The 13863-nt window shown below is 32.3% G+C and overlaps 2 protein-coding genes across 2 annotated transcripts; both read right to left on the bottom strand.

Annotated features, from left to right (window-relative positions):
* Positions 1-4512: 4512 nt before the first annotated feature.
* On the bottom strand, positions 4513-12568 carry LOC132281813 (uncharacterized). Its single transcript, XM_059783481.1, has 5 exons — positions 12276-12568; positions 9486-9655; positions 7261-7324; positions 5107-5176; positions 4513-4992 (listed from the first exon to the last, which is right to left on the bottom strand). Exons 1-5 carry the CDS (start codon positions 12478-12480, stop codon positions 4872-4874), a joined length of 630 nt encoding a protein of 209 aa, XP_059639464.1. The 5' UTR covers positions 12481-12568; the 3' UTR covers positions 4513-4871.
* A 627-nt stretch (positions 12569-13195) lies between these two features.
* On the bottom strand, positions 13196-13651 carry LOC132282106 (mannose-specific lectin CML-2-like). Its single transcript, XM_059783732.1, has one exon. It carries the CDS (start codon positions 13649-13651, stop codon positions 13196-13198), a length of 456 nt encoding a protein of 151 aa, XP_059639715.1.
* Positions 13652-13863: the final 212 nt, after the last annotated feature.

The raw sequence follows: 13863 nt of genomic DNA, 5'->3' as shown, positions 1-13863 counted from the left end.
TGTGAGTGATAGTTATTTTCGAAAAATGTTTGAGACTGATATTTGGCCAAACTACTGGAGGTGTCAGTGAAATTATCTCAAAAATTTATTGTTTTCTTTGAATTAAACAGAGTTTATCTTTCGGTTTATTTGCTTCCTTTGTTTTATCTTCCTGGTAGGAAAAAATATTATGAACTATCTAATCTGTATTTGCTTGTTCAAACTGATTCTTGTTTTTGAGAATTAGTTTTGGAGAAAAACTTGGAGTTCATTTGAGATCAGCCTCCAAAATCTATACTTCCGTAGTGCGCTTCTTGATTAATAACTCAAAATTTTGGAATATGACATAATAAGAGGCTCTTATTTATCAAACATTTTTAAAAATAAAGACTAATATTGTTTGTTTGTATGAAGAACTTTTGTGAAGTTTTACTTAGGTCCAACACCCAGTTGGAACAAAATAAGAATAAATAAAGAGAGTGAGGATTTAATTGTCAGGTTTGAAGCTCAAATTCATGTGGGATGATATTTCTGGAGTATTTGGACCGGTCCAACTTTTGTGGATCGGTCCAACACCCCTCGCAAATTAAATGTGAAAATGGTTGAAGGTTACTGGAACAGTTGGACTGGTACAACTTTTCTTAGACTGGTCCAAAGAGCTTAATATGTGCAGGAAACAGTTTCATATTACTTGTGGGAAGAGGGTAAAGATTTGGTGAAAAAGTTATGAAATATTAGGGTGTTATTTTAGAGTTGTGATTGATATGGTAACTCTTTATAGTCAAGATGTGAAATTATTGTTTAGCAACAATTTGAGTTTGAAAACTTTTAAATAGTGATGGGCGCGAGAGAATTTGAGGCAGAGATCAAGAAAATTGTGAAGAGTGAGAAAAAAAGAATTGTGAGAGAGAGAGATTGTAAGTGTGTAATTTTGATATTGAAATAATGATAGTCGTTATTTTCCATGGACGTAGACAATTTAAATCTTGTTTGTTTATGCGTGTGCTTTTATTTATTTTCTGTTGCTTATATTGAGTGAGATCTTGGGGGTAATTCCTAACATTAATCAATATTTCTCCCAATTTTCTTCTGCAAAGGAGTTCGTTAGATCAACTGTATTAAGAACAATGCACTAGTTAATTTTTTAAGTTGTCATTATTAACTATCTTATTCAAATTTACTAGTTAATTTTTTAAATTGTCATTATTAACTGTCTTATATCTTATTCGAATTTGCTAGTTAAAACTAATTCTCGATCTACTCGTTATTTTGAAATTAAATGATTTGAAGAAGAATATTTAGTATTTTACAATAAGAGTTTGATGAGCATTTTAGACCTTAACAATAATTCCTGATATATTTATAATTATTTTATTTAATTCAATCAAAATAAAAGATAAACTTCTAAAATATAAGTTGAATTCATAATAGAATACTGGAGCAATCACACATGGTAAATGGTGGAATCAAAGCCCGGTTAAGTTTAGGAGCATATATCCACTGAAATCTTATTCTCAAATAATCAAGCAACAGAGAAACCCATTGAGGCCACGGTTTGCGATCTCGGTCGGATGTAATCCAGCTAGTTACGAAATAACGTAATGAAATTATGATTTTTTTGACTTAGGTACATAAATTTCAAAATGCACACACTACCTTTTACAACTTAATTTAATTAAAATAAAGTTTTAGTAAAGTTTAATAATTTTTTTAATATCAGTCTAACAATAAGAGTGTTACCTATTTGTGAATTCTAAGTGGTTGTAATATAAAAAAAATAAAAAATTTGTAATTATATTTTTTACTAAATTAATGAATACTAAAAGATTTAAATATATAAATTCATACCACATATAACATGTGAGAATTAAAAAACAAAAAATAAAAATAAAAAATAAATCTGAATATTAAAACAAAACACTAAAAAAAAAAGAAAAAAAGAAAAGAAAGAAAGAATGCAAGTCAAAAGTGGCAAGACAATTACAGAAACATTGATATGTACAAGTGAAATTTTTAAAAATAAAAAATAAATATGAAAATTTTAAAAAATGTAAAAAAAAAAAATTACAATATATATTTTTTCTTAATAAAGTTTTTGAATATTCATGTATCTATCACAAAAAGCTTCCATTTACAAGTGAAATTAAAAAATTAAAAATTAAAAATAAAAATTAATTTAAGAAATTTAAAATAAATAGTATGTGGGAGGGAAAACGTAAATTTTAAAAATAAAAAACAAAAATTAAATTTGAGAAATAAAAAATACCAATAGAAACCTGAGTCACCCCTGTAGAGCGAGAATATATTTGGAGGTTAAGAAAAGTGTAGTGTATATTTTCAATTTATTGTAATAAAATATAAGAAGCATTCAAATAACGGCATAGAAACCAACGTTCTTTTCTTGGATTTTGTTGAGAAGAAATAAATATCAAAACCTACTGAATTATACATTTTGTGATTTCGGAATTTTGTAGAGGTTTATATATTAAAGAGGAAAGTTCGCCTATTTGAATGTTGGTGAAGTAATAGATATTTATTAAGTTTAGAAAATATTTTAGATGATTAAGTAATTTTCTAGAGGTGTAAATATTAATGAAGAAAGTTTAAACAGCTAGCGCATTTCTAAATAGTACATGTGTGAAAAGTGTAAAAATACTCATTACAAAAATTGCATCAATGTTGAGGACTGATCTCTACATTATGTACTTTTTGTAATTGTGCTTATTGATGGTCATGCATGATTCTTATTTGATACAATTGGTAAGTAATTTGATGGAACATGCATAGTCTCGATGGATTGTACTACATCATAGAGTGATTATAGTTACGTAGGCAATTCATACTTGATTTTGATAGTTCATACTTATTCATTGCAATTTGTATAATCTTATTGACTATTGATGTGTGCTTTAGCCACATTTCCATTACAATGTATTTTCTCATCTATACCGAAAATGAATGGAGGCATAACAATTTTAAATAACTTTCAAATTCATGGTTTTATAATAAAAATTAACTTCCATCTATTAGTAGGAATTAGTGAAAAAAATTGTAAACCTTTTACGTTTTAAAATATTATGTTTGGGCTTTAGCGTAAATGGTTTCTTTTGTTTTAAAAGTTAAAACTCGGGTCCGTTATATATGGGCCTAGCCCACCATCTACATTTCACCCATAATAGGAAATGATTATAAATGAAACCAAGTCCAGAAGTAATGAACAGATTTATTTACAAATTTCATACATAATTTTGAGTTTGTTGTATTTATTCTGTTCTGATTTTTGTAAACGGTCAAATTGGTATTAATTAAAATAATTCTCTATTTAGGAGAATTGACAAACTCACACATCAGCTTCATTGTATCACTGTTGAACTTCTTCACACTCAATTTCTATGTCCAGTGAATGAGCAAACTTCAAAAAAAAGGGCGCATAATGTATGTAGAATATCTTATTCGTAAATTCAATTAGTAATAAAGTTAATAAACTGATTAGTGTACAAAATCAAATCAAAAAGCGAAACAAGCAATTTAAATGAATAGTAGCGTAATTACATTGTACAGGGAAACGTCCACCTCTGCCCCCAGAATGCCAAAATCAACCAACAGTACTTCTAACCAACATAACAAAAATGTAGCTCTCAAGTCATTATTGATCAAGTACATTATGAGAGATGGGACAAAATTTTATAAACTTAGTATTGACGAAAAGCAAATGAAAACAACCTCGTTGAAGCTAATTCATGCTGCTTGGTTATTTACTTAAGCTTCTTGTAAATCCAAACAACCGTAGTAATATGTTTTTAGCCCAGTTATTTTCATTTACAAAACCACATGCCACAATCCTCACCATATAAAATGAAACAAATGAATGAAGTTCTGACTAAATATTATTAATTAACCACCAGTCCACTTGATTGAGAAAAATGTTCCAATTTTCCTTTCTGCTTTAAGTTTAATTAGTGCGAGGTGCAGCTGCATTTTTTTTTTTTTTTTTTTACAAAATTAATTCAATTACGTAACTAAGAGATCTGAGACTAAAATAGCACCAGAGGTTCAATAATTTAACATCAAAGCTGCAAAATATATACATATATAATACATAAATATGCATATATAGAAAAGGTAGGAACCACCAAAAAGCTTATTATTGGGCATAAGAATGTAAAAGAAATTACAATAATAAGTTTATTTACTTCATTGATTGTTGCAACAATAGCCCTTGTTTATCAAATATGGTTGTGTGAAGAGATGACACGGGAAGTTGTCAACCTATATGAGAGAGTCTACAATACTCTGGCTACCGTGCTCCCGGGACCTCTCAACGGTTAGATTATCCACCAAGTGGGTCCCACCACCACATTCAACAGCTGAAAACTTGAGATATGGTACCTAGGTATTGTACACTTTCACCACCTATACCTCCAACCCAGGCTTTCAATTGGCCATGCCATTATGCCAACCAACATCAACAACATTAAAACTTCTAACGAACATAACAAAAATGTCCCCAGGGGTCATTATTGTTCAGGTACATTATGAGAGAGAAGGGACAATATCTTATAAACTTATATTGATGAGAAGCAAAACGACAACAAATGTCAAACAATTTAAATAAATAGTTGCTTACATGATACAAGGAGGCTGTCCACCTCTACCTCCAACCCAGGCTTTCAATTGCCCATGCCAAACATCAACAACATTAAAACCAGACTTCTAATGAACATAACAAAAATGTCCATTTCTCGAGTCATTATTGTTCAGGTAAATTATGAGAGAGAAGGGGCAAAATCTTAACTTATATTGATGAAAAGCAAATGACAACAACCGGGTTGAAGCTAATTCCTGCTGCTTGGTTATTTTCTTCATCTTCTTGCAATGAATGATCAGCAATCTTACTTGGGTCGCCTTCGGTAGGGATAAAGTATATCATCGAAAGTGTCTTTTATCTGATTGCCTACTTTACGCATGTTCTTGGCCACCCCCATTGCAACAAGGCTTGCATTTCTAGAAAATCTGTATTTCATAGTACACATTACTTTTAAGCATTTGAAGATATAAACATCTAGACATACGTGTAGAACAATGAATTCCAACTAAAATAGAAAAACAACTATATCATTGACTTGCCTGTTGAGAAACTCATCCCCCACAGAATGTGCTGGTTTTTGTGTTCGAGACCGCGGTGTTCCGCGAGCATCTTCATAAAATAATACCATAAATTAGCTTGAAATTCCAAGAAAATATATCCTATGCAAAATTGCGGATAACTACTAAAGATTGTAAAATTCAAGATAACACATGAAATCATACAAACTGCACGAGAACAGAGAATTAACTATCATAGTAAGAGCAGAAAAAAATACTTTGAGATGGAACATAAGGTAAATTATTCAGAATGGTAAACGCCACAAGGAAAAAGTATCACAAAGTAATAAAAAGAGCAGACGACAAAAGTCAATCCAACATAGGTCATCCCTACACATCCACTGCCCTACAAGACATAAAAGAAAAAACAAACATGTAGTTTACCAAGAGACATGTTTTAAGCTTACTGTAATATGTTTTTACGCCAGTTACTTTCATTTGAGAAATGAAACGCCAAAACCACATGCCACAGCCCTCACCATATAAAATGGAACAAATGAATGAAGCTCTGACTAATTTTATTAATCAGCAGTCCCACTGTTTGAGAAAAATGTCCCAATTTCTCTTTCTTTAAGTTTAGTGCAAGGTGCAGTTGCATTTTTTTTCCAAAATTAATTCAAATATGTAACTAAGAGGTCTGAGGCTATAATGGCGCCAGAGGTTCAATAATTTAACATCAAAGCTGGATATATATATATCCATGAATATTCACATATAGAAAAGGTAGAAACCACCACAAAGTTTGTTATTTTGCATAAGAAGGCACAAGAAAATACTAAAAACTTGTCTATAGAATTATGGCAGTGCATGTGTGTGTTCATGCATCTGTCAGTTGTCAAACCACAATCGTTGATGTGATCACTATACATACATACCATATGGAGTCCACGAAATGACGCTGCAATTTATCATGATGTGTCATCCATATGGCAGAAATTGTATAGCTTGCCTCGCTGTTTCCATATATATATATTTACAATTTATTTTTCATGTATATATAAAAAGCATAATATATATATATATATAGGTACATAAACATATATAAATTGCACTATAGTGCATGAAAAGAAATCCAAAAGTTAGTTCCACTACAAAGGGACCATTTTTTTTCTTTTTCAATCTTCTCAGCTAAGCTCTGTAACTGACCAGACCATCTTATAACAAAAATGGATGTAGAAGGCAGTCTGCAGTAAATAAATAAAAAGAAAAAATCATAAGAGATGAATGTTTTTATAAGAATTGCTACCATTTTAGGCACAACGAGAGAAAATAATCTGAACAACCCAGTCCACAGCTCAAGTTGCATTATCAATCTAGAATATCATAATCCGTGGTAAATGATGATTCTATTTAGTATTTCATTGAGCCCTTGGAGAACAAGACAAACATCATAGAACTTGATGATTAGAATGCCAAAAATCACATAATTAAAATCATGATTTGGACAGGACAACCAATTGTTGTGCCTCTACACAGCACTATCTTCAGGAATCTATCTTCTTTCGTTTAGAACATCTAACAAAATTGCCATTCAAATGGTTCAAGTCCTCAGGGATTTTGATTAAGCCAGACATAACAATCAGGTAAATAACTTCAGATTTAAAAATCAATGTACATAAGCTAGACATATGTAAAATTACAGATGATATAATTACAAAATGATTGTAGATATGTGTATTATTGTTATGATTGAAATAACTACAATAAACTATGCTCATTAAATTTCAGCTCATTTATTTTCAGTTTGGCATACTCCAAATATAGATATTACAATATTAAGTTATACATTTGATTGCTGTTCATCGTAGTCTCTCCTTTTTATCAAGTATAAAATTAGAGATAAATCTTGAAAAATCTTATGTTTTGAAAATAACATATCCGATTCCATCTTCTCTTGCATTTTAGTTTTTTGTTGATAAGTAAACTCTTGCATTTTAACATGAATCAATAATTAGATTAGTCTGATATGTAAAGTAATGTGAAGGTAAATTTAGAATTTTCTGTGTTGGTATCACCTGCGCCAGAATCCAGAAACTAGGCCCCATCATAGGCCGAATGCATTCATCACATCAAAACTGACATGTAACAGAAATCTGCAACAACCAAAAACATAAAATAAAAATCCAGTTATTCTACCTTCTCGATTGTGAACATGAGCAGGAACGGAATCAGCAGTAACAGCTCTTTTGTCTACTAAAACCTGCAGCAAGGGCTGTTATATAAGTGTGGCAACATTTTTCAAATAACAAGAATCACATGATAGAAGCAAAGATGATAAAACAACAAGAAGCACCACCACCACCAAGCCTTTTTCCAGTTACTTGGGGTCCTCTACATAAATCCCATGCTTCCATTCCGCTCTATTTAAGTCCATAGCCTCAGTCAATCCACATACTATCATATCTTTCTTTACTAACTTTACCCACATTAACTTTAGCCTTCCCCTTCCCCTTCCCCTTCCCCTTCCCCTTCCCCTAATATCACCCTCAATGTGGACTATTTCACTTATTCAAACCGGAGTACTTAAAGTTCTTCTTTGCACACGGCCAAACCATCTTAACCTATTTTCTCTCATTTTATCTCCAATTAGTGCTACTCCAACCATCTCCCGAATGTGATCATTTCTAATTTTATCCTTTCAAGTCTTACCGCACATCCATCTCAACATTCACATTTCTACCACTCTCACTTTATGCAAATGTTATTTCCTAGCTGGTCAACATTCGGTACCATAATGCTATGTTTGGTTGGAGGGAAGGATTGAGGAGGGATGGATGGGAGGGGGGATAAACAAACTTTTTCGTGTTTGGTTGGAGAGCTCCCTCCTTCCTTTGTATTTCTCTATCTGCCCAAAATTGGGAGAAAGAGAGGAGAGAAAGAAAAAATAACCAACACAAATATCGATTTTTCATTTCTAACCTTCCTAAAAATTTGGAATAGATATAAAAATTTTAAATACTGAGGGCATATTAGTAAAAAGAATATAAAAACCCTATTTCCCTTCCTTCCAACCAAACAAAAAAAAATGTGTCACCCCGTCCATCATTTCTACTATCCATTCGATTCAACCAAACAAAAAGTGAGAGAGACACCTTCCATTCCCTAGGGATGCCTCATTCATCCCTTCCATCTATTTTTCCATCCTTCCAATGAAACGAAGCATAAAAGTCTAGCAAGTCTAATAGTTGTTCTATAGAACTCCCCTTTCAATTGTAAGGCGATATGACTATCACACAATATACTAGATGCACTCCTCTATTTAACTCATCCTGCCCTAATTCTATGATTAATGTCATCTACAATTTCTCCCTCATTAAAAATAATCGAGCCTAAATATAAAAAATGTTCAATTTTTTGTACCACTTGATTCTCAATTCTCACTGCATCCTCATTTGTGTTTCTAGATTTGCTAAGGTTACACTCTATATATTCAGTTTTATTTCGATTTATCTTGAACCTTTTTAATTCTAAAGCTTTTCTCGAAACCTCCAATTTGACATTAACTCCTCCTCTAGTCTCATCAACTAAAACAATATAATGGGTAAATAACATACACCACAAAATCTCATCTCGGTGTGTCTTGTCAGCTCATCCATAACCAAGGCAAAAAGGTATGGACTTAATGCTCACCCTTATGTAAGCCTATAGTAATTGGGAATTCACTTGTTTCCCTGCGTTCTAACTGTAGTCACACAACAATCATACATGTCCCTTATTGTGTCAATGTATCTCTTTGTAACTCCTTTTCTAAAACCCTCCATATTAGATCTCTAGGTACCCTATCATAGGCTTTCTCCAAATCAATAAACACCATATGGAGATCTATATTAGATCTCTAGGTACCCTATCATAGGCTTTCTCCGAATCAATAAAAATCATGTGGAGATCTCTGCTCTTTTTTTTTTTTTTTTTTTTTTTGATAAGTATGTGGAGATCTCTGCTCTTCTCTTATATCTTTCCATTAGTCTCCTCAATGAATAAATAGCCTCCATCGTTGACCTGCCCAGCACAAATTCAAATGTTATCCTCACCAAATTTCACTTGACTGGAGTTAAATCCTGAACATACAAGTTCCCACCCACCAATGTTATCCTCCCATTTGCTCCAAAAACTCACGATCATTATAAATATGACGTGTTCCCTTTTTTTGTAAGTGTGAATTATGTTATTTCCTTAAAATAAAACTGGAAACTGTTGAGCAGTTCAGATATAAATACCAATTTATATGAAAAGAAAAAAAAAAATCCTAATTGATAAAGAAATAAGCATTGCTAGTCAAATAATGATGATAATAATAATAAATGATGATTGTGACAACAATAACAACCACCTCCTGCAAAGAGATATAGAGAAATGACAACCTCAATGCCAACGCAGACTGGCAGTTCTGCTTGCGTTTCCGGGGTAGCAATTGAAGGATTTTTTCCATCTGAGTAAACTGAGTAACCAACACAAGCATATTTAAAATCTGCCAGGCTCCTACCCTCTTTCGAAGCTTCCATCTCAGATTCCCCAACAATGTAGCGAGGTACTAGTCATCAAGTGTGAAATTCAGTATCCATAGTGTAGTAGTTTCAATTAGCAAATATATGCATAAAGCCAGCATAAAGGATATACATGGCAAATCCCAACATGTAAACATATTATCAAGATTTGCAGGTTGAGACACATTTCCTATAATAATTAAAGGCAGTTTCATAACCTAATTAAGTGTTGAAAATTGCACCAGTTTCAAACTTTCAACAACATACTACTTGTCACCGCTTGAAAAAATACATTTCCTATTAAGAAATGTCTAGATTTTGAGTCAAAGATTCACTAAATGTTGCACAGCACAATGAGTTGTAGGTATTGCATCTAAACTAACCATAATTTTCATTTCTAAAACCATTTTACATGTAAATTTTCATTTCTACAACTTATTTTTTCAGTACAGTCATTTCTATAACTTATCAACTTAATATCTTTAGTATTACTAAATACTTAACAGAAATCTTTCTTCTTCTTCTTCTTCTTCTTCTTCTTCTTCGTCTTTTTATTATTATTATTTTTTTTATAACAGGTTTTTGACACTAAATTTTTCAGTGTCAATTTTAATTTTATCAAACACCACCTTAGTGCAGGATAAAGAGACACTTCCTTTTCAAGGTTTCACTTGGGAGAAAAATATACTTTTCTCCAATGAGAATGATTATTTTCTGGTCAAAAGGTACTGCCACAAAAGCAGAAACATTTCCATTGCCAAACTTGGCAGATGTAGGGTCCATGACTGGCCAGATGAGGTGCAGTCACATAAGAATCAAACAACAAACCACACACAAAGCACCAAGCATCTTATCTATCAAGTCTAACAACCAATCTTATTTTCATGCATTAGGTGTGCATAAGATGTCATCGATCAAAAAGAAAACACTTATATGCTTTCAACATATAGCGGTTCCATTATTTCTTTTTCTTTTTCTTTTCTTATTCCTTTTTTCCCCCTTTATTTATCCTTTTCTTTTTGGGGTTGAATTCCACAATTTTCAAAATATACCTCAAGAAATTAAGACAATGTATATCTTGCATATTTCCCAGCTTTATTCCATAAACATATCTTTCTAAAGAAAACTTAATCTTTTCAATTAAAAAGTACAACCACATACAGCTTTACAAGTTATATAGCATGAAGTCATTGTTTTCTAAGTATAAATTACACTGCAGCTACAAATTAAGTCAGACATAAGTTCCTTGAGCCAAGTTTAGGGCAGAACACGGGTGGGCCAGTACACCACAACATGTTAGATTCATAGGGATTTGAAGATTGACTTATCATAATTATGAAATGAGTTTAAACACATAATTAGTTATATTATGGCCCTATAGTATCGTTGAAAGCAAACTTCCAGGGGAAAAAATCTGAAACACAATCTAAGAAGAGGACTTCCACTTGAAAGTATAAAACTCATAGAGGACATGAAGTTTTTGCAAGTTGCAAACAGGTACTTCATTTGTTTATAAGAGGATGAGCTAACAATTTGGGATAGAGCTAGATTCATATATGTATTTGCACATGGATATTTACAGACTTGTCCATGAGTGTACACGACATTAGGGTTAGGGGGGCAAAATTGAAACTCACTAATGAATATATATGTGTGTGTGTGTATATATATATATATATATATAAATAGAAACTCAGTTTTAAATACAGCTCAAGTGAAATGTTCTTCATGCATTGTTCCTATTCTTATTTTTAATAATTTTTATTATCATCCTTGCCTTAACCAGGGGTTGACTATATCAATTCTCACTTTTTTTCAATCTTTTCTATATTTTGAGTAAATCTACTATAAAATAAAGAATTAAAAAAAATAAAATAAAATCCGTCTTCCAACTAGTGATTAATACTAAAAGAGTGTCATTTTAAGAAAACTCAAAAATGATCCATATCATTATGAGGAAGGCTAACTATTTTATATCACAAGCTACCTGGATGAAAGCATATTTTGAATAAGATTCCTCATATATATATATATAAGTACATAAGATTCCTCATATATATTATTTATTTATAATTCTAAAAAATTGATGCAAATTAAACCAAAACCACCTAATTAAACCAAATGATAGGAATTAATCACAAGTACAGGAAGTGTAAATCATTAATACTTGTGGTGATCTCTGTTGCAAAAATGTCATTTTATGAATTGTTGAGATTATAAGCAACACTAAATACTAGAGTATAAAACGCACTGTTGTCTCATGCCCACACCCGAACTATATAAACGAGGAAGGAAAATTTTATAACACAACGCCTTGAGAGCTTGAATGAAAAGGGAGCCACATAAGCGCTCTTGTCCTAAACAGTTGATTAATTAACCTAAAATTCAAACATCCGAGAACCGCATAATTATGCGTGGACAGATTAAAACCCTAATCGTAGGAAAGTCAGACCAATTTATAATAAAAACAGCACAAAATAAAAGGATTAAATCCATTCAAGAAGGATTCACAAAGCAAAAAAAAATAAAAAATCAATTAAACCCAAATTCAAAAATGTAATTGAATCAAAGATTAAAAGCAAAATCAAAAGAAGCAAATGATGAATTTATACTCGTATTAACATATATAAACACACAGAAAGAGAGAGAGTGGAAGAAAGAAAAAACCTTGAGGAAGGGAACGAGGGATGCCGAGGCAAAAAGGGTTGCGAGAATTGGATTTGAGGTTGGATGAGTAATAGAGACATCCTTTACATGATTTTCCCTTCTTCGAAGAGCCTAACCCTTCTCCTTTTACTTGGTTCTGGCTCTGGTTGCTGTTAGGGTTTTCTTTATCTCTACCCCTTTCTTTACCCACCCCTTCCTCCTCCATCACACTGTCTCTCTCTTTCTCTCTCTAAATAATATAGAGATCGTGTCCTGTTTTGTTCCCGTAGCTAGCGAGACTCGAAACATGGAAGAAGACAAGGTGCGTTGGAGCACTTGAAGGAGAAGATGTAAAACGATGCCGTTACTTGGTGGATCCGAGGTTGTCACGTCTTTCTTGCTAACAAAGTGATTTTATTTTACCTTCCGAAAAAAAAAAAAAAAAGCGATTTTATTTTTGGGTTAATTTCATATAAAAAAAAAATCACTACTTTTAAAGTTTGATCATAAACTCTCAATATGTTTTAAAAATTGGACACTTTAAGAAGTGTTCACATTATTCTAAATATTCGCGTCTCACCCGGGCCGTGAAATATCAAATTTGACATTGCTATTTAATATTAAATTAAAACATATAATTATTACTTTTGAAGTTACATAAATACCCCCATGTCTTCTTCTTCATCCTCGCCCTCGAAACTTTTACGTCCTCCCTTTCTCTAAACCAAATCCACAAAATCTGCTTCAACTATCACTCACTTGCAAAAAAACACTTTTTATGAATATTTTTAATAAAAAACCCCTTTAACAATATTGAAAGGGATATTTTAACTTAATACCGTGTAATAATTTTTTGAGATAATTTTTTAGACCAAACTATCCTTCAACATTGTGAATTGGGCCATTATTCAGTCCTCCATTAAATTCGGTGAACACCAAATTCAATCAAACCCAAATTTTTTGACGAGTTCCATCAACCCAAAAACCCTTATTTTCCTCTCAACCAACAGCCTAAATGAGCTACCATCAAATACATTCAAAGGAAACCCAATTGGAAACATAACAAAAGCTAAACCATCACCATTTTCCCGCGAAATCGAAAACGAGAAATAACTCGAAAAATACACCATTCTCATTGGGTTTCCTTCCCCCAGCTTGATGAGTTTCTTGTAAATGAGTCGTCCCGCGCTTGAACTCGACGACCCTGTGAGTTGTACGGACGAACCACAATTATCGATCTTGGCATCACCATATAAAGCGGGTTGGGACTCAAAGTTCGAATCTTTATCGAAATTCTTGAAAGAAAATGACGAATTTGGGTATACAGATAGGGTCTTGAAGTATAGAAAGAGTAAAAAAAGGGTTGTGAAGTACCGGGAAGGGGAAAAAACCGCCATAGTCGATCTGGGTTTGAGCTGAGATTCTGGACTGTGCATTGTGTATTGCTACTTTCTCTCTAGGGTTTGTTGGATGAACCTAATTACTTCACTTGGGTATTTGTGTTTTATATTCCTAGGGTTTGAGAACATAACCAGTGAAGTGAAATGGGTGGTGGTCGGTCAGCTTGGAGGTTGTGAAAATTAAATACCTTTTACTCTTTTCTGCAACA

The sequence above is a fragment of the Cornus florida genome, unplaced genomic scaffold, assembly GCF_030987335.1.
Source record: "Cornus florida cultivar Cherokee Brave unplaced genomic scaffold, ASM3098733v1 CherokeeBrave_3.0.0_Hap2_Chr11, whole genome shotgun sequence".
Classification (NCBI taxonomy): domain Eukaryota; kingdom Viridiplantae; phylum Streptophyta; class Magnoliopsida; order Cornales; family Cornaceae; genus Cornus; species Cornus florida.
This window is presented reverse-complemented; position numbering and strand designations above follow the sequence as displayed.